General features: G+C 40.4%; 1 protein-coding gene across 8 annotated transcripts in view; it reads left to right on the top strand.

Moving 5' to 3' along the window:
- LOC124710153 (E3 ubiquitin-protein ligase RAD18-like) overlaps positions 1-25,523 on the top strand; it is a 101,854-nt gene that overhangs the window by 3,425 nt on the left and 72,906 nt on the right. For 5 of the 8 annotated variants that reach the window (XM_047240901.1, XM_047240899.1, XM_047240904.1 and 2 more), the window contains exons 2-4: positions 12,065-12,164; positions 12,244-12,322; positions 23,642-24,254. In XM_047240901.1, coding sequence (XP_047096857.1) covers positions 12,123-12,164; positions 12,244-12,322; positions 23,642-24,254 — 734 coding nt within the window. In that variant the 5' untranslated portion in view covers positions 12,065-12,122. Of the gene's footprint in view, positions 1-12,064; positions 12,165-12,243; positions 12,323-23,312; positions 23,398-23,641; positions 24,255-25,523 lie in introns of those variants that run through there. The other 3 variants (XM_047240905.1, XM_047240906.1, XM_047240907.1) reach the window with 3 other exon arrangements.

Genomic DNA, 25,523 nt, shown 5'->3' with positions numbered 1-25,523 from the left:
TGGTCATGGGCATGCCCAAAAAGAGTAGTTCCTCTCTCGGGTTTTCAAGAAGCCATGAACATTTGCTTATACTTGTAACAACTTCTGCCAATTTTTTCTCAGACTAAACCTTTTTATACGTAATTTTTGATGTAATGTTCAGAGAAGTACAGAGAAGTTGCAGCATTAGAGAATTGTAGCGAAATGCAGGAAGATCTGCAGCAGATAGGCACTTGGTGCAGGGAGTGGCAACTTACCCTTAACATAGATAAATGTAATGTATTGCGAATACATAGAAAGAAGGATCCTTTATTGTATGATTATATGATAGCGGAACAAACACTGGTAGCAGTTACTTCTGTAAAATATCTGGGAGTATGCGTGCAGAACGATTTGAAGTGGAATGATCACATAAAATTAATTGTTGGTAAGGCGGGTACCAGGTTGAGATTCATTGGGAGAGTCCTTAGAAAATGTAGTCCATCAACAAAGGAGGTGGCTTACAAAACACTCGTTCGACCTATACTTGAGTATTGCTCATCAGTGTGGGATCAGTACCAGATCGGGTTGATGGAGGAGATAAAGAAGATCCAAAGAAGAGCGGCACGTTTCGTCACAGGGTTATTTGGTAACCGTGATAGCGTTACGGAGATGTTTAGCAAACTCAAGTGGCAGACTCTGCAAGAAAGGTGCTCTGCATCGTGGTGTAGCCTGCTCGCCAGGTTTTGAGAGGGTGCTTTTCTGGATGGGGTATCGAATATATTGCTTCCCCCTACTTATACCTCCCGAGGAGATCACGAATGTAAAATTAGAGAGATTAGAGCGCGCACGGAGGCTTTCCGACAGTCGTTCTTCCCGCGAACCATACGCGACTGGAACAGAAAAGGGAGGTAATGACAGTGACACGTAAAGTGCCCTCCGCCACACACCGGTGGGTGGCTTGCGGAGGATAAATGTTGATGTTGTTGTAGATGTAGATATTTTTGCTTTGTGTGAATGTCCATGCAAAGTGGTGCTTATCTGTAGAATACTCACAACCCATGTCTTTATGAAGCTTTTGATTACGAATTGTTGTTTCAGAAATTAAAGAGGCATATAGCTGACAGAAATGTAATTGTTGAAGCAGTAAAGTTGCGAAGAAAATTACAAGAGACATTACTGTATGTCCAGTTCCTGGAAAAATAACAGGGATGTTGAAAAATGCTTAGGCCTATATAAAATTTCTCCAACCTGTTGGTAAACTAACTTTTTTCTTAAATAATTCCCAAGACTGTAGGTTTTCTAAAAAAAAATAAAAATATTCATGGATTTTCCCTATGAATGGACACACAAATTGGAAATCAAAAAGCTTTTTACTGTGATGAAAATGGGATAATTCCATCTAAGTTTATCCAGGCCTGTCACCCACTGCATCAGATTTTCAGAAATGTTTTTTGCTTGTTACTTTTGTGATAGTAATAACTAGTGTAAAATTTCCTCTATATTTCTTATAGTTTTTGAGGCAAAAGTGGTAAAGTTTTCAAAAAGCATACATAAATGCTGTGGTTGAAGCTTCCCATTTGGATTGCATTACTTTAGAGAGAGAAGGAGAAAAAATATTAGTAACACATCACTATTATATTTTTCCAGATGATACAAAAAGGATGTATCTTTCTAGGAAAAGATATTAAAATAACTCCACTCAATATTGGTATGGGAATATTGGTAATTAATTTAAATTTTTATGACCTAAAAGATGATGTCTTAAATGTGCAAAATATTTTCGAATATGGTTTTAAAAAAGCATGGGGTTTGATAGACTGGGGATTTTCATTTGCATGCAAAGATATTTCATGTCATTGTTCCAAAGGTCATTTAAAAGACATTATGTAGACTGAAAAGCTTTAGTAAATGTGTCACATGTTTTGATAAAATAATAAAAGTACAAAGCCAAAAGTTATAATTTTAATTGGAATATTTTCAATACTAATATTAACTTTATTTAAGGGTAGGCAAAAGTTTAAAGTTAAAAATGTGCATGTTCAGCAGTTAAGGTCCATGGATCTCTCAAGAGAAAGTTTTAATAACACCTTTACTTTTAGCTGTTAACTTCATATTGTTTCATTAAAAAAATAACATATTCTTCCTGATGTGCTTGATCCAGTTACACCAAAGTATATAAAGAAGTACAAAACAAGAGTTTTCCTTTTTGGGCCAAAAGAATGCTGCTGGTCCAGATGGGTGAAGAAAAAGAAAATTAGCATCTTCTTCTTCATCACATTCATTCTTGATGACGGCAAAGTATCAACTGTCATCATGTACAGCTCCAAAAGATTTTTCTTGGGGATGGGTACTTAGCTTACGGCAAATAATGGAGAAGTGTTATGAGTGGAACAGGGAATTGTATCTATGCTTTATAGATCTAGAAAAGGCTTATGACTGGGTTCCTAGGAGGAAGTTATTGTCTGTTCTACAAGATTATGGAATAGGAGGCAAACTTTTGCAAGCAATTAAAGGTCTTTACATGGATAGTCAGGCAGCAGTTAGAGTTGACGGTAAATTGAGTTCATGGCTCAGAGTAGTTTCAGGGATAAGACAAGGCTGCAACCTGTCTCCACTGTTGTTCATATTATTTATGGATCATATGTTGAAAACAATAGACTGGCTGGGTGAGATTAAGATATGTGAACACAAAATAAGCAGTCTTGCATATGCGGATGACTTAGTTGTGATGGCAGATTCGATTGAAAGTTTGCAAAGTAATATTTCAGAGCTAGATCAGAAATGTAAGGACTATGGTATGAAGATTAGCATCTCCAAAACGAAAGTAATGTCAGTGGGAAAGAAATATAAACGGATTGAGTGCCAAATAGGAGGAACAAAGTTAGAACAGGTGGACGGTTTCAAGTACTTAGGATGCATATTCTCACAGGATGGCAACATAGTGAAAGAACTGGAAGCGAGGTGTAGCAAAGCTAATGCAGTGAGCGCTCAGCTACGATCTACTCTCTTCTGCAAGAAGGAAGTCAGTACCAAGACTAAGTTATCTGTGCACCGTTCAATCTTTCGACCAACTTTGTTGTATGGGAGCGAAAGCTGGGTGGATTCAGGTTACCTTATCAACAAGGTTGAGGTTACGGATATGAAAGTAGCTAGGATGATTGCAGGTACTAGTAGATGGGAACAATGGCAGGAGGGTGTCCACAATGAGGAAATCAAAGAAAAACTGGGAATGAACACCATAGATGTAGCAGTCAGGGCGAACAGGCTTAGATGGTGGGGTCATGTTACACGCATGAGAGAAGCAAGGTTACCCAAGAGACTCATGGATTCAGCAGTAGAGGGTAGGAGGAGTCGGGGCAGACCGAGGAGAAGGTACCTGGATTCGGTTAAGAATGATTTTGAAGTAATAGGTTTAACATCAGAAGAGGCACCAATGTTAGCACTGAATAGGGGATCATGGAGGGACTGTATAAGGGGGGCTATGCTCCAGACTGAACGCTGAAAGGCATAATCAGTCTAAAATGATGATGATGATGATGGGTACTTTCCATTATGAGGTATTTACTAATTGAAGAAAAAAATCAAGAATGGCTTTTGATAACGAGTTACTCTTTTTAACTTCTAATCAATAACATTAAAATGGTTTGTAATTGTGAACATTGCTGGGTATCAAATATGTCTTCATTGCCAAAAATCTCTTCTTGAGATTCTTGCATAAGAATTCTATGTTGATTTTCGCTAAGAAGGGGAAAAATTATTTACTTATTTATCAATAAATTATTTAGTACAATACTATCAGATACATCAGCAACATTACATAAATAATATTTACATATAAAACATTAACAAAATGGGATAAGACAATGTGAGGATAAGGTAGGAAATAGGCCAAGGCGTAATAAAAAAAAACCATCCCAGTATTCATTGTAGTGACAAGGAGAAACCATGGAAAACGCAAGTCGGGATGACTGGAGGGAGAATAAACCCCATTCTCCCGAATGTGAGAGTCCACTGCATTAAGAATGGAGTAGCCACTTCACTCACTAGGCGAAGGGGAATCACAAACTACAACATCTGCGTTGTGTGACGTGCACAATAATAAATAAATGGAAAAGAAATTTTGAGAATAACAAAACTACTGAAAATGTGAAAATATGTGAACAAAATACATAACACTGCAGAAAAGTACAAAAAGCACAATAAGTCAATCAATTACATAGGTAAATCATGAAACTCACGTTTAAAACAACTCTTAAAAAAGTAATCGCATAAGCACATTATTTATCACTGCTTAAAAGTTTAAAGCGCAAGCACAAAAAGATGCCGACACTATAACCATCACAATAACATAAGCACCAAATTTCCTCGTAGCCAATGTGTACCACACTGTATCTGAAACAGAAGAAATAGAAAAAATAAAAGAAAGCAGAAACATTCTTTGCAAGGAGAAACACAGCACCAGAGGTACCTCAGTTGCCATAATCAAAAGAACCCAACAGTCCATCTAATCGTATAAGAAACACTTTTCAAAAAGGAATGATTTTAACTCTGATCTAAAAGCCATTTCCATCTCCAGCCTCTTTATTTATGTTGGCAGCAGATTTAAAGAATGGCACCAAAGCACCTCACATGTCCTTGAATGCGGGTTGTTCTATTGCATTCCATCTGGAGGGACTCACAGTTTTGAGTATTGTAACTGTTGCAATCAGAGTTGGTTAGCAGGTCTCCAAGTCTTGTCATCAACACACATTTGGATACGTACAAGGAGGGTACAGTAAGCAAACACAGATTTTTAAATAGGGACTTGCATCGGGCCCTAGCCAAACTATGTGACAAGATTCTGATAACCCTTTTCTGTAATGCAAAAATTTCATTTAATCAGCTATTAAATTAACCCCAGAAAATTATTCCATAAGCTGCAAGGGGCTGGCAGTAACCCAAATAATCCATTCTAGCACCACCTGAGGAGTGAACATAAGAAATAATTCTCAGAGCAAAACATGCAGAACTCAGTGTCCTTGAGAGATCAGTAAAGTGATCTTTCCAGTTTGTCTAGGTTGATATATGTTCCTAAATGTTTTATGCATCACACCCAATATTAGCCTTGCAGTTACTGTAAATGCCAGATGCAGTTGTTATTTGTACATCATCCTCAATACACATTTTACAATTCCTTCTAATCCATTACACACAGACATACCATGGCTAGTCACAAGAAAAGGAATCTTCAGCATAAGTAGAAAAAACATTTTTGTGTTCACACAAGTATTTAAAGCTTTCTCCCATTTTTATATTTAATGTTCAGCCAACCAATTCTTTCTGAGCAGCTTTTATAAATCCTACATCATGCTCCATATCATTATTTGTAAAGTAGTGGTTTGCTATTACCAATTTGTTTTCCACGTTTATCACATAAACACAAACAGGATGGATTGTACAGCTGCTTCATGTCCAGTAGTAACTTGGAATTTCATTCTGAATTACAAAACTGTACTTTTCAGGAAAGTCCAGTAACAGAATTGCTTTTTCAGAGCTTAGATTTTCTTTCAAATTTTTTTCAGGGATCTCACTTGACACTTAGATATAAATAAATATAAATAACTGCAGGTGTTAAGTACCTATAATTTTGTTACAAAGTATTCAATAACAGTTACAGACTTCTTTAACAGTTCTGTCTTATGGTTTTTGGTAACTCACTGGCTGTACTTGATTTCTTTATCAGCAACTTTGCTAAGCTAATTTTACATATTAAAAGTCTGACAGTTTGTCATCACTGGGACAGCCGTAGTTTTCCGAGTTACGTAAAAGAAATTCTAGAAGTTCTTTACATGTTTCTTCAGAGTGTTCTGTATCCAAAAGCAGTTTTACATTTTGGTGGATACCACAGACACATAGCGGTGAGTGCCTGAAGTGTCAGTTAAAATACACCACTTCCATCTTAGTGAACAAAATTTAGAAAAAGCAATATTAATGTTTGGGTTCTCCCATTTAAAACAAGATCTTCTTACACAAACCATTTTTATTAACAATATTATCCCATCAGATTCTTTGGGTTTCTTAATAGTTTCATCATCCCTACTGTCAGAAATTTCGAGACTGTAATCTGCCTGGTACACGTTTTTCCCAAAACATGCTCCACTATTTCTAGCTTCTGTTTGCCATATGAGACCTTACTGCAATTTGGAATGAATTGAAGTTTTAAGGGAGAGCAATGCAAATCTTTCAAACTTTTATTTGTATTCTCAGTATTTTGACTTTTTAGTACTGGCACATGAAATGTCACCTCCCACTTACCTGCATCACTTTCATTTCCTTCACTGATTTCAGATTTTTGTTCACAAATCTTATGACATGTTGTACATGGTTGTTTGGTGGGTTTTACATAGATTCTTCTAGCACTTATAGTTCTTTCTTTTTCAGTTTTTACTGAAGTTTAGGTCACCAAATGACTTGATGCTGTAAGTAATTTTCTTACATTACATGAATCTATATTTTCAATTGTAATTAACTGAGCACTATTTCATTTAAAGGCATACTTCATTACAAATTGGATGATAAATGGCTTGACCGCCAGAAAATATGACCTGTCTTTAAGAAAGACAAAGAGCAAATGATGCAAATGGGCTAACTGTTGAATGTCAGTGGTTGTTGCGTTGCTTTCATGTCTGTATAGGTTTTGGGCAAGCTACTGCAGGCACACAAAATACTTTCTTACCACTCTGAGTAGGTGGTTAGATTCACAAATGAATCCAATATATTACAGTCTTTCAAAAATTACTGAATTAATAAAATGAAATAATTTTTTCACAAATAATTTGTCTGCCTACAGTAGCTGATATTTAAATATGCTAATTTAATACCGCTGTGTCTGAGGCACTGGATGTCAGGCCTGGATGAACTTATTGCAAATGGCACTTTTTTCCCTCACAGTAAGAAGTAGTTTTTAATATGCAATTTATTTGTGTGTCCATTCGTAGAAAACCCATTAATATTATTTTATTAGAAAGTCAACAACCTTGAGAATTACTTATTCCTGAGATATTACGGGTATAACAGCATGTTATACAATACTGAAAAAGTATACGTTTGTGTCTTCAGTCACAATTAACTTATATTGTTGTCTCGCTACTGGCTTTGGTACACAGTCACATCCTTAGGCCATCCCCTTGCATACAGTTATCACACTTGCTTCCCAAATAGTTGTGTCAAATTCTCAACCTTGGGGATTAAGACCAAAACTAGATTCCCAGGAGACTGGAGAAATGTGATATAAGTATTTTTTAATGCCCTTGTAATTTTTCCTGTAGTTGGAAAATGACATACATTAGTATTTTTTGTAACTTTAACTGCTTAATTAATTGTTTTTCTGTTAACTATATGCCTCTCTCAATGTATGAAGGAAATTCCAAATCAAAACTTCATATATTCCTGTATATAAGTACCCCTCAGCAACACACACAGCTCCTTATCAGCCCATTGCATTGTGCTGATTCCATATGATCATCTGGTACACATGTACCACTTCATGGCCATGATGAAGTCATATGACCACCTGGCACCTGTTCTCTGCCATCTACAGTGCTCCAAAGTGATAAGTGTGCTCTTTTAAGAGGAGTGGCAAATATTTTGTGCGGTGAGCCAATTTAGTAGTACAACTGCAGTTCCAACTTACCTTCACCGGACGTCTTTAAACACCAATAGTACTATTACAACACAACTACAACTTTTTCTATACAATGTTTTCTTGGCATATTTACAACTTGTAGATTTCTTCAGTGTCTGTCTTGGACACGTTGTAAGTTCTCCATGATATTTTCTCAAACAGACTTGTTACCATCTTCAGGTGGTTGCTGATGACTGGTGCTCTGCTCTTCTCCTGTAGGTGTTGGACTTTACCCCCTCCACTCTGCTACTGACATTGTCTGTGCAGCTGCCACATTGGGTGGTTGTAGGGGTGGCGATCCCCAACTGCAAACTGTTCACCCCAGTCTCTGCATTATCACTATCGAGTACAGACCTCACTGTATGGGAATGCTTTGCTTTTTCTCACCATGATGCAGGATTCCACACCTGACTCAGTTGTAGGACACCATCTTTGCTAATTAGACCATTTTGGAGCCTAATTTTAATGACCTCTTCAATCATAGAATCCCAGAAGGAGGAAGACTGTCTTGGTTTTGTGGTTGTCCATAGTAAGACAAGTTTGTATTTTATGATCAGCCAACACTTTTTTTTTTTTGTCTGTCGTAATTTAGTGTGGTGTTTATGTTCACTGCACCTCTCTTCCACTATGTGTGCAATTCCCCCAATGAATGTTTTGCCACATTGGCAGAGGATGTGCTAGATCCCTCATATACGAAGGCTTAGATAGTCCTTCAGTGAACATTATAGTGTTAATGTCTTGATGGTGGGCAAAATATACATTTAACATTTTCTCATTCCAAAATTCTGTTGACTTTTCTGGAGCTACTACTGACAAACAGAATGCACAGTCATTAGTGATTTGTGCTCCTGATTTGCTTCTTGTTCTTGTCTAGGTACAACCCATAGTGCATCCCCTAACTACTTATTGGTATACCCATTCCTTCAGGATACTGTTTCCACATGCTTCAGCTAAGTTGGAAGCCTGTCTTTGTCTCAGATGGATTGCGCTCTGTGAGCCAGTGTGTTTAAAATACACTCGTGATCAGAACTATTGTGAGTACAGGAGGCGTGCAGTTGCGAGTCAGAGTGTACAGGGTTTGCATGTACACTGTGTCACGGCTTGCAATGTGGTTTCCATTTCACCAGGACGTCAAGAAAGAAGACAGCCCCATCCTTTTTCACCTCCATAGTAACACTGTGTCGGGGTGAAAGGAGTCAAGGCAATGGATAAATTCACCTAAGCTGTCCTGTCCATGTGGCTGAAAGACAAAATATATCATTGTCACATAACAGTTGAAACATAATGATCTCATGGACATATTTGCCACAACTGACAACAGAGATAGTGCAATGTTGATGAAGGAACAGAGAACCACAAACCAGTAGTGTATATGCCATTTGTCAGCTAGACCAACAGAAACATCAGTAGAATCTTGGAGTGACGCAATGTCAGATGTGTATTTCTGCCGCCCCCTGTGGTCTTGACACTACTGGGTGCAGTAAAGGATGATCTAAGCCATGCCAAACCAGGGGTCTACCAAATCCCCTACCAATGTGGCAAGGCAAACATTGGGAAAACTGTACACATGTTAGACGAGAGGAGCAGCGAACATAGACACCACTCTGAAGTACACCAGATCCCCAAATTAGCTGTGGTTTACCATAGTATAAAAGCTGGCCATACTATGGATACAGAAAATCCATGATTCTTAGATAATCATCTTGCTTCTGGTGTTGCCTGATTAAAGAGGCCATTGAAATTAAGGTCCAAGGTGATCTAGCAGAGATAGGCAAGGAACCCTGCACTGAGCTGCAGAAAAGCAAAACATTTGCACACAGTAATGTCTGCACCTGATGGTGGTAAAGCAGAGAACTGGGACCACAATTCACAGCTGGATGACCCGTAGCAGCTTTATGGATGGCAACAGGAACCTTGGGGGATGGGGGTTGACAGCCAGCTTATATAGAATGCTGACTCGAGTAGAGCAGCAGTTATCAAGAAACACAAGAAAATGGCAAAATTTCTGTTTGCCGTAATATGAGGGAGAACTTATTTTGGGACCTGGGTGGACACCTGAAATTCTATTAACTACTCTTATTTATGTTGTATGTTTCAGTTACCCACCAGTAAGCTATTTCCTAGTCTCTCGTGCTACCTCATTGGGTAGTTTTGTGGTTCGTTTTCCTCTCTGAATGCTGACTGAAATGCATCCTTTCCTTCTGTACAACATGTTGAGTTATAAGTGAGTTCGTGCACTAATGTGCAATAGAATCTTCTAGAAAAACTTCCTGGTTATATTGTAGCTGTGATTTGCCATCAGTGCTCCAGGTTACCTCCTTCTCTGTACTATTATACTATCCGTCATTTATTGCCAACCATTACCATACATTTATTGCGTGCACTTGACTGCCCTGTGAGATCTAGAGCTCTCAGTCTGTCATCAGCAGTAGTGGTGGTGTGCTATTATTTGATTCTGTGAAAATATTTTTATAAATCTGTGTAGCTGAGCAGTGAGAAAACTGGTTTATGTTAACATGGAAATGGCTTGATTGTTGCTATGGTGGAACAGCAGTTGGGAACTACAATCTATTTCAGAAAGCTGATTGAGAAAAGATCAGTACAGATAGTATTGAGACAGGTGGGACAGTAGGTAGCATACTAGACTCTAAATGATTATCATTTACACCTCTGTATGTTCAGCCTAGTTTATGTTTTCCATGGACCCATTAAACCAAGGATGTACAGACTTGCTAGTGCAGTGGGCTGCAAACACCTCACTGTAACTATGTAAGGACCCAAGGGGGGGACGGTGAACAGTTGTTCACATAATATGTTTCACAGATGTTCATTATATTTAATGTAATTACAACAGCCTGTTTTTACAGAAACATTATTTACACCGTTTAATTTGGAACATGACACTCCATTGTTTTCACAATTGCTTTGATGTTTGGTTCAGTTTATGTTGTAAATAAGTAGAAAATTGACTCTACAGTGTCATTTGACAGACCTTTTTTTTTTGTAAAAAATTATTCACATGTACAGTGTGTCCCAGGAGGCTTGTTCAGTATTCAGGGATATGACAGGAATGATCATCTGAAATCTGAAGCAAAAAAAAAAAAGTAATCTGGTAGGCGTAGGCCCTAAAATAATAATTTAAGAGTTAGGAGCATGTCTTCATCTTCAATACTGTGAAATAAATTTCTTCTACTGTAAGCTCTTTGCTTTCCAAATTTTTGGTAGGGGGTAGTATGGACCAAAACAAGAAAAAATTCTGTAGCAAATGTGAGCTCCGAAATGCATACCTTTAGAGCTATGAGCGCTAGTTCAGTAGAAGAGAGATGTTTCAGAGCAGCGAAAGTGCACTGTTTTTGTATTTTCCAGCAGATGCTGTCTGATGCTCCATTATCTGAACTCAGATCCTCGCCTTGACTATTTATTTAATTGTATTTTGAAACCTACTACTAATACTACTACTACTGCTGCTGCTGCTACTAAATATATATGTTGGTTTAGAAATTAAGTTTGCTATGTTTCTTGGTATTTAAAAAGGAAGAGTGCTACCAATTATTACATTTGTACATTTATATTTTTCTTATGTGGTAAATGTAAACAAGTGCAGTGATCACCTGTGGACCCAACACAACTGCAGAACCCATGATTTTTAATAACACAGCAGGGTTTGTATTGTGTTGACTGGGTTCTGTCATGAAAGTCCCTTAGAATTAGCATGTTCTATTAACAGTGCTTGTGTCTGGTAACACCTTCAGAAGAAATAGGCAAATTTTGATAACCAAGATGTGTTATTATGATGTTAGCTCCTAATCAAACCATTGCCTTGTTATTTGTAAAATGTTCCGGGGGGGGGGGGGGGGATGTGACAACAAAGACTATTAATGTAATTTTTGTGAGTAAAATTGTCGTATTCCAATCTAACCTAGGCTTAGCGCTAAGTTACAAATTAGACTGTCACCAAAATCAGATTTTTAGCTTTCACATTCATTGGCTTCACCAGCTTGCAACCAAAGTGTGACATTACAACTTAACCACAACCTCATTCATAACATATTGGAGAAAGCAGTCAAATAATTGTGACAGTGGCAAAGAAGAGAATGATTTCTATTTCACTGTTAGAAATTCATTTCCTCTTTCCTTGCCTCTCATTGGTTTGCATGAAAGTATCATATCACTGGCAACATTAAACTGACACATTGCCAACCTATGATTGGTAGAAAAACAACATGTAACTGCCACTGATCCTGATCTAGATTTTAGCCAGCAACACATTGTTTGATATGTAATTATTATGGTTGTATTGTTATATACATTCCAATCAAAATTCAGTACCATTACTGTGGTCACATATTGAATTATTTCGTGTAGAAGATTGTATGTCTTTGCTTAAAAATTAACATTGATAATGTTCCCTATTATTGCCCTTTTTCATGTGTGCTTCAGAACTGTGACTGTCTTATTCTCACCGCGTTTATAATAACAGAGGAAAGTAACTCACAGAATGGCAGCTGCTAAAAGGCCTGTTGAATTGCCTGGACTAGAGGTAAATACATTGTAAATAATTCCTGGATTTGCTTTGGTTTTTCTTTTTGTTGCTAATATACTTGGCATGGTAATTTCAGCAGCTAGACAGGCTCCTTCGGTGTGGAATATGCTATGAATATTTCAGTACAGCATTGATGACGGGGTGTTCTCACAACTGTAAGTATGGGTTGTTATAGTGATTTTAGTGTTGTAGTGTTACACATGATATAATAATTTATGTATTAACAATAATAAGCAGAGGAAGTAGCAGTTAATATTTCTGTTGCATGGTGTCTGAAAGAATATTTTTGTTGTATATGAAAAGAATATCGTCTTCCCCCTCCCCCCCAAATACTTATTCTTTTCATTATTACAGGTTTCATTTTCGGAGAGTACAACATTTACATTAACAGATTTAAATTAACTTGAAAAACTGAATTATATTTAGAAATGAATTCTGAAATAGACTAATCCAGTAGTGGTTCACCTTTTATACCTACTACCCACTTTTTTATCTCTGTTAGCAGTAAAGTTTTCTAACCATCCACTGGTTCCATGTTAATGGTGATTTATAAAGTAGCGAAGTAACTTCAGTCCAAAAAAATCTATAAATCACTCATAAAATGAATACTTAAACTTGTTGGCTCCAGTTTACATCATGTAGGGATACAGGTGACACATTTAGTGCAGACCTTGATTGCATAATGTCACATATTATAGAAGTAGATAGTAATTTCTTGAGATATAATTGCTCTTCAATTGAAACTTTGATTTAATTGACAGTTGTTAATTCCACATCAGACAAGATGTTTAACATTACTGTGAAACTCCTATTTTATGTTTTCATGCTGTCCAGACTTAAAAAAAAAAAAAAAAAAAAAAAAAAACGCAAAATTAAGGAAAAATCAGAATTGAGGAAAATGTTTAAACCCACCAAAATATGAACAAAAATACATGTAATTGGCAAATATGAATAAAAATCACAATGCTCTACAATAATTTGTATGAAATCTGTCTAAGTGAAGGAAATTAAATGTAAAAAAATACAATGTTTATACAATAATTTGTGCCAATGAATTTCATCAGTTCTTAAAAAGATCACAGATGTGAAACAGCAAGTAAAAACTCATCAAAAAATTGAAGTTGGTGTGTGGGTACAAGGTAATTGAGCTGTTTTCTGACAAGCTATGACAACAACTTATACATTCAAAACACGCATTTTTGAGAGATCGTCCTTTGTACTCACCCAGGAAAAAAAAAAAATAAATAAATAAATAAAATAGATGAACATGTTGAATTAAATCAAAAACATCACAGCATCTAAGCGGTTAAATTATAAGCATAAAAGTGGACATTTTTTTTGTGACATACTTTGTCACCATTGCTGTTATTTGTTTTCATGCTTTTCTTATGAGGCACGTTTCAGATGCTCACCACCATTAAACTTTTATTTTAAGCTTGATGAGAGATACATTAAAAACTTATTGGAAGTTGGCCCAGTCAGTTTCTATACTCTGTGTAAAATATAAGTTTGAAAGAAAGCAGAGGTGCTACAGTTTCACTTCATGCCCTCTATCACTGCTGCCACTCTTTTATGATCTACGGTGTGTGGCATGTGTTGGGCAAGGTATATACATGAGTAGTGTGTGTAGTTGTTGCAACTGTATCATGTCAGAGTTGAACACGAAAGTCTTTAAAATGTGGTGTCACAAAACTGTTGTTCTATTTCCATGTGACGTCTCTGTCATAGTACATCATCTGCATTTCACAAAATTCTTTCAACCCTATCTGCACTCCCATCACTGAACGGCATCTCCCCCACTCCATACATCCAGTAGAAGAGCTCATTTTACATGTGTTAGCGTGTTGTGGTGGCTGCACTGGCCATTGGGTGACTGAACAGGTTGCCAACCAACTTTTAGCATTTATCATATGGGGTTTTCACACAGTCTACGAATTTATGGTGTAGAATCACAAAAAACGTAAAATTGGAGAATGCAAAATTGAAGTTCCATTGAATTTACAGTGACATACTGTTATATCCTAGCCAGTAATGCCACCCGAGCCCGCTGCCAAAAGGTTGGCAGCATCAAAGTCCGGACGCCATCCGCATAAGCAGCGCCAGCGAGACAGCAAATCGCCGCAAGTCTGCGCGCGCCACCGCTGGCTTCTGGCTTCTTAAGCGCTGGAGTCGCGAGCGCTAGGACAGTTCTGTATTCGCCGCTCAGTTGTATACTCGCCACCGAATTGTGTACTTGCTAGTCAGTTGTGTGTTCATCGCAACAGAGTTGTTGTTTATCGTCAGCCGACGCTGACCTAGCCGCTCCGACTCGAACTAGACAGATCTCTGTAGACACGGAGTTCACTTCTGTGTTTCTGTATCTTCGTTAATAAAGATAAGTACCGACTTTTATTTAATCAGAGTGTTTGGGTTTTCATCTTTCTGTTCACTGTTCCAGCGGACCGGTCGGCCCGCTATTAAAAGTGTGGCGGTGACTTCGTAAGCCGTTTCTACAGCGAATTGTTTGTCGCTACGAACGCCGCCACAAAACTGGCGACTAGGACTTCCGAACTCGTGTGCAGGGCTGGTTCAACTTGTTCTTGTTACACTAATTATAGAGATAAAATTTTGGGGGCTGGTTTAATTTGTGTTCACTATGTCTGCCGAATTACAACAGTTGATCTTGTTACAGAGTCAGCAAATACACAGTCTGGTGGAAGCAATCGCCAAACAAGCGGCTAATCCACCAACACAAAAGGAACAAGCACAGGCAGCACCACCTTTCCGTGCTTTTGATGCATCAAGAGAAGAATGGCGAGAATATTTCGCGCAGTTGCAGGCGCACATGACAGTCTACAAAATCACAGGTACTGAGCGGCAGCTTTATTTAATTTCCACTGCAGGCGTGGAAGTCTATCGACTACTTTGTAAGTTGTTCCCGGAATCCAAGCCAGAAGCTTTAGACTATGACGTTGTTGTTAACAAGCTTGCTGAGTATTTCGAGTCGCGAGTTCATGTGGCAGCAGCCAGATTCAAGTTCTTCAGATTAAAGAAACTGCCACATCAATCTAATAAACAGTGGTTAACAGATTTACGGGGCCTCACCCGACAGTGCCGATTTAATTGTGTGTGTGTGGAGCTTCCTACAGTGATGTCATGCTACGAGACGCTATTACTCAAAACATTGCAGATTCTCGTATTCGTGCTGCTATCTTAAAGTTGCCTGACCCGTCATTAGAGACTGTGATGAACATCATAGAAGCCCAAGATACTTTTGACTATGCTGAGTGTGAGTTAGATCAGCCATGTATTTCTCAAATTGCCTATGCTAAGCAAGTTATGTCACGCCCGCGGCCCCACCGGCAGAGTCAGACTGTAAACACTAGCCGGCCGCATCATGTTAAACACATTCGTCAGCCGCGTGTGCAAAATGATAGAGTTAAGTCTTGCCCTAAGTGTGTTCTTGCTCATCCTCGTGAACGTTGCCCGTTAAGAAACGCGGTTTGTCACTTTTGTCAAAGGAAAGGACACATCCAGACTGTTTGTTTGCGTAAACGCAAGAACAATTCTAGTGCTGCCCAGCCCATGGATATTCATGTTCTTCAAAGCCAGCCCGCCCAGAAGGTCGCGTTTAAAGACTCTTCCACGGTTCGTGTGGGTAATAAACTTGTTCGCAATAAGCCACCCACCCAGCCCTCTGCTATGCAACCCAAGCGTAATTCAAACGCTGTAAAAAGTAATGTACAGACTGCAAGTGAAGCGGGAGTTGTTGTTCCACCCGCCCAACCCACGAGTTGTCGTAAACAGCGAACACGCGCTAAACGCGCTGATTTTGTGTCTTCCGCCTCCACTGCACTGATCCAGAGACAGTGTAATAAACTATTTGTGAAGCTACGCATCCAGGATAAGACCTTCAATTTTCAATTAGACACTGGTGCGTCTGTGACTCTCATAAATAGTGCTACGTATGCGGCTATCGGCCGCCCTAAACTTTCAGGGGCAAAACATTCTTTGGCTACTTATAGTGGAGAACAAATTCCTGTGTTAGGTGTATGTAGCGTGCCAGCCACATTCCGTGGCAATACAAAAACAGTTTCATTCACAGTGCTCCGCGCTACAGACAGTGTCAACATTTTCGGATTAGACTGTTTTGACTTGTTTGGCCTGTCTATCCAAGACAATGTGTTGCAAATTAATTCTGTTGTTGTTCCTCAAGACAGCATAACCGATTTGTGTAAACAATACAGTGACATATTTAAAGACGAACTAGGTTGTGCTGCGAACTTTGCCGCTCATATTACGTTAAAAGATAATGCTCAGCCTCGATTTTTTCGTGCTCGTCCAGTGCCTCACGCCCTCCGGGCACCTGTAGCAGATGAACTTCGTCGTTGGCAAAACAACGGTGTTAGTCAACCCGTTTCAGCGGGCCAGTGGGCTTCTCCCTTAGTTATTATAAAGAAACGGTCTGGCAAGTTACGTTTGTGTGCTGATTTTAAGTCGACAGTTAATCCTCAGACTGTCATTGATTCTTTTCCTTTGCCTAGACCGGACGAGCTGATGGATAAGTTAGGGGAAGCTCGTTTCTTTTCCAAAATTGATCTCCGTGAAGCGTATTTGCAATTGCCCCTCGACGAGCAATCACAACAGTATTTTGTCATAAACACGTCGTTGGGGTTGTTCCGTTTTCTGCGTTTGCCTTTTGGTTGTGCGTCAGCTCCAGCTGTTTTTCAGCGTTTTTTGTCACAACTTCTGGCTAATGTGCCATCGTGTTGCAACTATTTAGACGATGTTGTTGTGTCCGGTCGGACGCCTGCTGAACATTTCCGTAATTTGGAGTGTTTGTTTAAAGTGTTGTCTCAGGCAGGCCTACGTTGCAACATCGATAAATGTTCATTTTTCCTTACGGAGATGGAGTATCTGGGACATGTTATTAATGCTCAAGGCATTCATCCCTCCCAGTCACATTTAGCAGCTATTCGTGATTTGCCCGCCCCTCGCAATCTGCATGAATTGCAAGCAGTTCTTGGCAAATTGACATATTATATTAGGTTTATACCTAATGCATCACAGATTGCTGCACCGTTGCATCGTCTCCGCCGTAAGAATGTTCCGTTTGTGTGGTCAGCTGATTGCCAATCAGCCTTTCAGCAGCTTAAAGAGGCTTTATTGAATGATCATTGTCTGGTCCATTACGACCCTAACAAGCCTCTGGTGTTAGCTTGTGATGCCTCTTCTTTCGGCCTCGGTGCTGTGTTGTCTCACCGAGTCGGTAACACCGAACGTCCTATTGCGTTCGCATCTAAATTGCTAAACAAAGCTCAGTGTAATTATAGCCAATTGGACAAGGAAGCGTTGGCTATTGTGTTCGGTGTCACAAAATTCCATCACTACCTCTATGGTAGACCATTCTATTTAGTAACAGATCACAAGCCCCTGACGTCACTGTTTCATCCGTCTAAACCAGTTCCTCAGCGGACAGCTCAGAGACTACAACGTTGGGCTCTTTTGTTATCACAATACCAGTATGAGATACTGTATCGCCCTACAGCTCAGCATGCAAACGCTGACGCGCTTTCTCGATTGCCGATTGCTGCGGATGATGTCTTCGATTCCTCTGACGACTCTTGCCATCAGATTGACGCCGATGAGCATCAATCCCTCCGGGATTTTCCGCTTGATTATCGTCAGGTGGCACGTGAGACAGCTACGGATCCTCATCTGAGTTTACTTTTACGTTTTGTTCAACGTAGTTGTCCGTCCAAGGCAAAGGACATATCGGATCCTGTGGTTCGTCACTATTATCCGCAACGTCATCTGTTGTCTATTTCGCACGGAGTTTTGCTGTTACGCACCGAGAATGACCAGCTTCGTGTAGTGGTTCCCCGAGTGCTCCAATCCAAGGTCCTCGACTTGTTGCATCAAGGTCATTGGGGAGTGATCCGCACCAAGCAGCTTGCCCGCCGTCATTGTACATGGATCGGCATTGATAAGCAGATTACGCAGATGTCTACAGATTGTTCGACATGTGCCGAACACCAAGCTGCTCCGCCTCAACGCTATTTTGAGTGGGCACGCCCTGCCGGTCCCTGGCAGCGAGTACATATTGATTTCGCTGGTCCATATTGGAATTCTCGTTGGCTCATCGTGATAGATGCATTTAGTAATTTTCCGTTTGTTGTGCCCATGCAGTCTACAACGTCTGCACAAACTATACAGGCGTTGACTTCAATTTTTTGTATTGAGGGTCTACCAGAAGTTTTAGTGTCTGACAATGGTCCACAATTTACCTCTGCTGAATTTGAAAGTTTTTGTTCTGCCAATGGCATTCGCCATGTTCTTACTCCGCCGTTCCACCCTCAATCGAATGGTGCAGCGGAACGTTTTGTACGCACATTCAAGGATCATATGGACCGCCTTCGTGCTACGCACTCTCGTCAGCAGGCCCTCATCACGTTCCTGGCGTCGTACCGGACCACGCCACGCGACGGCCCTTCGCTTGCGGAGCTTCTCCACGGCCGTCGTCATCGCACCCTACTACGGTTGTTGCACCCCCCGGATCGACCCGCCGCTTCTGAGCATCGCACGCGTTTTCAGTGCAATGACGCCGTTTTTTTTCAGAGTTTATCACGGTCGCCGTCGTTGGGAACGTGGTACCGTGATAAGTGTCCAGGGTCGCGGTTTTTATACTGTTCAAGGTGCTACTGGGGTGCACAGGAGGCATCAGAACCAGTTGCGCCGCGCTGGCCGCCCGGATTCTGCCGCTCGTTCTTTGTCTACAGATTTGGTCCGCGGCGGGTTCCAGCCGCGCCTTCCGACTTCGCTGCCGCCCCCAGGGCAGCAGTAGCAGCCGTCGCCGCTACCACGCCGACAGCCCGTCCCGTTGATGCCTCCTGCGCAGCTTCATCCGGGAGCGCCCCAGGTGGTTGCTCCGGCGCCTGTGGTCCCTCTTCAGTCGCCACCGGCTTCGGAGCTGATGGACGTCGACCCCTCAGCCGGGCCGCCTTCCCAAGCGGTGGCTGTGCAGCCTGTCCTGCAGCCACTTTCCTTGGGCACCCCCAAGGAGTCTGACACCGCAGCGCCTTGTCCGGCGCCCATTCAGCAGCCGTCGACGCAGCGTCGGGAGACGCTGCCTCTCTCCGTGGGTCCCGATGCCCCGTCGCGTCCAGTACCAGAAGCTGCGCCCGTGGTCACAGGCGTGCACCCTGACCTCGATTTTCAGTCTGTGTTTCCCGAGGCCCCGCGCAGCCAATGCTGGGGTGCGGATCGGGGACTGCCACCGACAACAGTCTCCGCCCCGGTCTCTTCTGCTACGCCTGCGGCCAGACCCCTCCCCCGCCGTCGACGCTCGCCACGTCATTACTCAATGACGGCGCGGCGATTTGGGGGGGAGGAGTGTTATATCCTAGCCAGTAATGCCACCCGAGTCCGCTGCCAAAAGGTTGGCAGCATCAAAGTCCGGACGCCATCCACATAAGCAGCGCCAGCGAGACAGCAAATCGCCGCAAGTCTGCGCGCGCCACCGCTGGCTTCTGGCTTCTTAAGCGCTGGAGTCGCGAGCGCTAGGACAGTTCTGTATTCGCCGCTCAGTTGTATACTCGCCACCGAATTGTGTACTTGCTAGTCAGTTGTGTGTTCATCGCAGCAGAGTTGTTGTTTGTCGTCAGCCGACGCTGACCTAGCCGCTCCGACTCGAACTAGACAGATCTCTGTAGACACGGAGTTCACTTCTGTGTTTCTGTATCTTCGTTAATAAAGATAAGTACCGACTTTTATTTAATCAGAGTGTTTGGGTTTTCATCTTTCTGTTCACTGTTCCAGCGGACCGGTCGGCCCGCTATTAAAAGTGTGGCGGTGACTTCGTAAGCCGTTTCTACAGCGAATTGTTTGTTGCTACGAACGCCACCACAAAACATACTTACTCAATTTTACCAGAAATAAACAACAAAATGTTACATCTCTTCAGAAACCAGCAAAAAAGGAACTGTCATAACTCCTTTAAAATCCTATCCCAGAAGTTAGAGACGCCCCAGTCAGCCTCTTGGCCTGCTTTAAGGCACTACAGATCGATATATAGATCAGTCAACAGCAAGCTACTTAATTATATCAGAAGCATTCACAAATAACACTACGAGATTCATTTCGTGATGTTGTTGAAAATGCTTTAAACTGCTCAGAACAGTACCAACCAGTGTCCCGTGTTCATTGCTTGAGGGACTTTACTATTTTAATGTACTAATAGTGAACTTTTTTAATGCTTTCGGCTGATTTGAATAATATAAATTTGATGTGGACACTAGTAACGAAATAGTCAGGTGCACTAATTTGATTTTTTTCGTGTGTGAGATAACCAAATATGTCAGTTGTATAGTTTTAGGCCAGTAGTTTTGTTGTCCTACACAATCTTAATGAGCCGAAGTACCTGCTTGTTCCCTCTAAGTAGACACAGGCTTTTTATTTTTAATGTTCTATATTTCATTGTTTATCACCCATAACAGCACTTGTCCTTTAGCATAGCATTCTTATTGAAAATGCTGTAATCCTACCCATGGCAGTGGTAGGCAAGGCAGTATTCACATTGGCGAGATTGTGTCAGTTTTCCTATACAGGCCTGTCCCAGAGGGAGGACCTTATTCATTGTCCTAAACACATTTCCAGATATTCTCAAAAAGCTGCCAATATGTCTTGATTAGTCTTTATCATGGTAATATAGTTTGTACAGTGCCTGTATTTGTATTAATAAATTGTTAATAACTACACTTCTGAGCTTTCTAAAACTTCCACCATCAGAATTGGCAACTTAGGCACCTTAGGCACAAAGAAAAAGTAATGATCACAAAACACAGGCTAGATGAAGACTGTTCATTTGATTGACACTAGATGATCAACGAAAGAAGAAACTACAAAATGTTCAGGGAAAGACAGCAATACAGCAGTGTGTTACTGAGGAATGAATAAAGATGAAATGCAAGGATGCCTAGGTGAAATTGCTGCAGTAAAAATGTGAAGAAATCAAAAGAAAAATAGTCGTCAGAAGGACTGTTTCAGCACATAGAAAAGTTAAAACGACCTTCAGTGAAACTGAAAGCAAGGACACCAGCATTAAGAGTACAATGGGAATTCAACTACTAAGGGCAGAGGAGAGAGCAGATAGCTGGAAAGAGTATATTGAAGGCCTCTATGATAGAGCGAACTGTTTGGTAACAATATAGAATCAGCCAATGTGACCTTGCTGTGCTTGTACGGTGAATGGCTTAAAGCAAGGGGAAACTACATCCATAATTTTTCCCAAGGGCATTCAGCTCTACTCTATTTTTGAAGAAATATACTATGAGATAAAAGAAATTATTCAGAGTGTTAAGGGAGACAAAAAATAATTGTGATGGGGGATGTGGAATACAATAGTAGGAAAAGGCAGGGAAGGAGAAAGGATGCTGTGCATATTCAATGCACAATTGATCAAATCTAGTCCTAATGGAGATCAAGTAAATTGAAATGGAGGCTACTTTCTGAGCTCTGCGTAGGAATCGTGTGGTACATAATGCTTTGAGCAAACTCGTGTTGAGGCATTGCTGCACAGAGTGGCTGCGTAGTTAGAGGCACTATCTCACGGATTGTGAGGCCCTCTCTCCTGGGGGTTCAAATCCTCCCTCGGGCATGGGTATGTGTGCTGATCTTAGCATAAGTTAGTTTAAGTAGTGTGTAAGTCTAGGGACCAATGACCTCAGCAGTTTGGTGCCTTGGGAATTCACACACATTTGAGCATTTTTGTTGAGGCATTCAGAGGTGAAATGAGCAAATATTCATAATTTCTTACAGTCTATTCAGTGTACTTGCACGCTGGAAGGAACAGCCCATCCTTCACCAGTAATTATAAAAGAAGAATGTGTTTATTACAGAGTCTCTTGATCTTAAGACAATAATAAGCAACTCACTGAAAGTCTCAAAACTTTTGCAAATCTCACTCAGCTGTAAATCAGAGTTCAACTTGTAACAGCTTGATAACAATATACATTATGTTAGAACTTTTGTGGGAATGGCCTGACTAAAAGTTTTTGCCATGGAGTGAACACACAACTGATACACAGTCTTTGTGCAGTGGTGAATGGCCTTGAGATGAGATGGGAAAGTTTTTTGCCAAGCAGTCACCATTCTAAGATGGCCCTTAGGCACTGTTGTATCTCTTGACAGATTACACATATGGGCTCTGAGCACACATTTTCTTGTGTAGAGTCGAAGATAGGAGAAAGTGGTGATGACTGTTGAAGGAGTGTGGCAAAATGATAATTCAACATGGTATAGAATTTAGCGTATATCAACAAACTAAACATTACTCCAGATTATATGAACGATTTTAGAGAGGAACATTCTTGGCAAATATGTGTGCTTCTTTTACTGGGAAAAAAAGGGTGTTATACACCATCAGTTAATGTTAGATTGATGAGATGAAAGATCTATGGTGGACAATCAGGTGTATGGACATGGTCATACAAAATTTCACAAAGTGCTGGGAGAGGGACCCTCGCAGTTCTGGGCACCTCGTCCCTGTTCTGGATGTAAGGCTCTTGCGACTACTGTTTAAAGGTCATGCAGTTCTGTGATTGTCAGTCATAACTAGTAATTGGTCACTCCCATGCAGCTATGCATGCAATATAACTGCCACTTTCATGCAGTGCTCATTACATGGACTTTCTGTTTGCAGATTCCCACTCACAGTCATGAGTTGCTGTCACTAGCACACTTTGCATAGTACCTGGCAGTAACAGTTGGTTTGCCTCAAAGTAATAATTAAAATCCAAGACAGTGATACTGCCATGCATATTGACACAATGAGCATATTTTTTTCTTTTTCTTGGTTGTAGCATTCGAGGGGAAAGTATTAATTGTTTTAGAATAAGTGCCTGTGAAGGTAACTGCAGTCAGTCAATCTGTGATACAGTACAGCATATTTTATGGGAATAAGAGAAATTGTAATGCACTGTATTTGTATTTCTGTAGCTGGTGCATTTATTCCTTATATTTGTTATTAACTGTAAAAATGCATTCACATTCAGATTGTTATAGGTCATTAAATATTATAAATGTTAATTAGTTCAGCAAGTCTACATGTGATCGGTCTTTATCTGTTCCACCTTTTAGAAGTTTCAACAATTATCTCTCTTTCCTTAGGTCTTAAATGATAGTACCTTACCTTTGAAAGCTCCTGGCATTGCTTCTTCTGTTACATCTTTACTTAAATCCATTGTTCTGCTAGGTAAGTTGCTCATTTATCACTAACATAGTTCAGCTTTTCATTTGTCTCTGTAGTTTCCTGACTGTCCTGGTCATGTCATACCATCAGGTTTCCTAGACATCAGTGTTTTATTCCTTAGTTACTGATACAATATGTTTTGCATTGAAACTTCGTGGCATTCTGGAAATGTTTTGGATTATTTGTTATTTTTGCAGAAATTATTTTACAAAAGAAGAATTGCCCATGTGTGTGCATTCTGTTCCAGATTGTTCATTATGCATCAGAAAATCTCTTGGGTACAGAACAGAATGCCCAACGTGTATGAAGGAAACATTCGAGTCTCATCTTCGAAGCAATAGAATATTGGATGACATTGTCACTTTGTATGTTGGGTTTAAAGGTACTCTCTTGCCAATGCTGCTACATAAGCCTAACAGATTGACACTGAATGAAGTTCCATTTACTTCAGCAGACGATGCAGATGATAAGCTTGCAAATATTAAGCAGCAAGTAAAATGTATTCCAAGTGAACGGGAAGCTACAATAATATCTGAAGAGAAACGTAACTGTGAACTATTTAATAGAGAAATTATATCAAACCCAGCTGTGAAAGAAATATCAGATAATGACCTAAGAAATGTTGTAACTCCACAAAAAATCATCTTCCCCTCTCAGCTGGCTGTAGGGAGACCATCAACTTCAAAATCATCCATCAAAATACCAGCCATGTTTACCAGCCCCAAGAAAAATGTACAAAATACAGAGCCAGCCTTAAGAAAAGTTACTTGTCCAGTATGCAATGTTGACATCCCAGAAAAGAATATAAATTTCCATTTGGATAACTGCTTGAAGCGAGAAGAAGACCAAGTGAAGATCAGGTAATGATTTCTTTCACAAATACAATTTTATTGTTGCATGTCCTCAAAACTCGTTAAGGAGAACTTGGATTATTTAGCAAGAATTTTTCTGTGATCTTTTCCCAGGAAAACAATTTGAGATTTAGCTACATTACTATTATTGTTATTATTATTATTGTTATTGTTATTTATTGACTTGCTCATTTTTACATGGTATGATGTAATGATAAATGACTTGAACAAGTTATCACGAAATACGATATCAGACAAACAAACTGTTCTCCAGATGTTCATTGCAGCTGCCTTCTGTAGTTTCCACCAGAATGAGTCCTGTAGACTCCATGCGGTCCATTTTGCAATAAAGCTGGTACATATATTATTACTAGAGCAGCTCCAAATCGCACTGACTACTGCAAGTGATTTGAAGCTGGGTCTGTTGGAGGGCTGCAGAGAGTTGTGTACCAGAGATCAAAGATGCCTCTAGTACTATCCTTTCTTGCAGATACTATCCCTCCTACAGGGAATATGGGACCCATCATTACTCATCCACTTGACTGAGTGGTATGTCAATTATAGGTTTAGGCATCCTGCATAAGGGAGACAGGGATCAAGGAGAACACAGGATGTTGCACCCATCTCCACCTACCCACCCATCTCCGCCTACCCAACAAGTTCAAGGTGCTGTCTTCCACTGAAACTGAAACTGAGCCAGTGAGACTCACCTCCCCTGTTGGGAAACTTTTTTATCATGTGTCGAGGGGCAGCAAAAGCAAATGGATGGGAGTCTTATTAATCATCGGCAGTTCAAATATATGGCACAATAGCAGCAAGAGATAGGAAAGAACAGCAGGTGCACTCGGTTTGTATGCCTGTGGGCCTCATTCAGCATGTTAATGAGGCTCTTCCAGCAGCCATTGAGGAATCAGTGTTCAACCAACTGATTGGGGCACACTTTGGAGAAAGCAGTGCTTGTCATCTGGACTCCAAGGTGATACTTTGAGCAGTCTAGTGACTATTGGAGAAGGTTGAAAACATCAGCCTTGCTCATGGAATTTCAGTGAAGCTCACAGTCTGCAGTACTGTTCCGAAAACAGATCATGGTCCCTCATTCTGAGTCGAGTGGAGGGCTTGAACCAGAGACTATGAAAGTTCTCTGAGAGGCTCAGCTGTGACTTCCAAGACTGAGGCATTGGATTGAGAGTTCTAGGGTCTCTCTAAGTGGTCAGTTGTGCTCTACACGTCAGAGGCAGCTACCCAGGTAGCTGACTTCTGTGTATGGAGAACACAAGT

Source organism: Schistocerca piceifrons, chromosome 1 (assembly GCF_021461385.2).
Source record: "Schistocerca piceifrons isolate TAMUIC-IGC-003096 chromosome 1, iqSchPice1.1, whole genome shotgun sequence".
NCBI classification, from domain to species: Eukaryota; Metazoa; Arthropoda; class Insecta; order Orthoptera; family Acrididae; genus Schistocerca; species Schistocerca piceifrons.
Note: the sequence above shows the minus strand (reverse complement) of the source record. Positions and strands in the feature narration are given on the sequence as shown.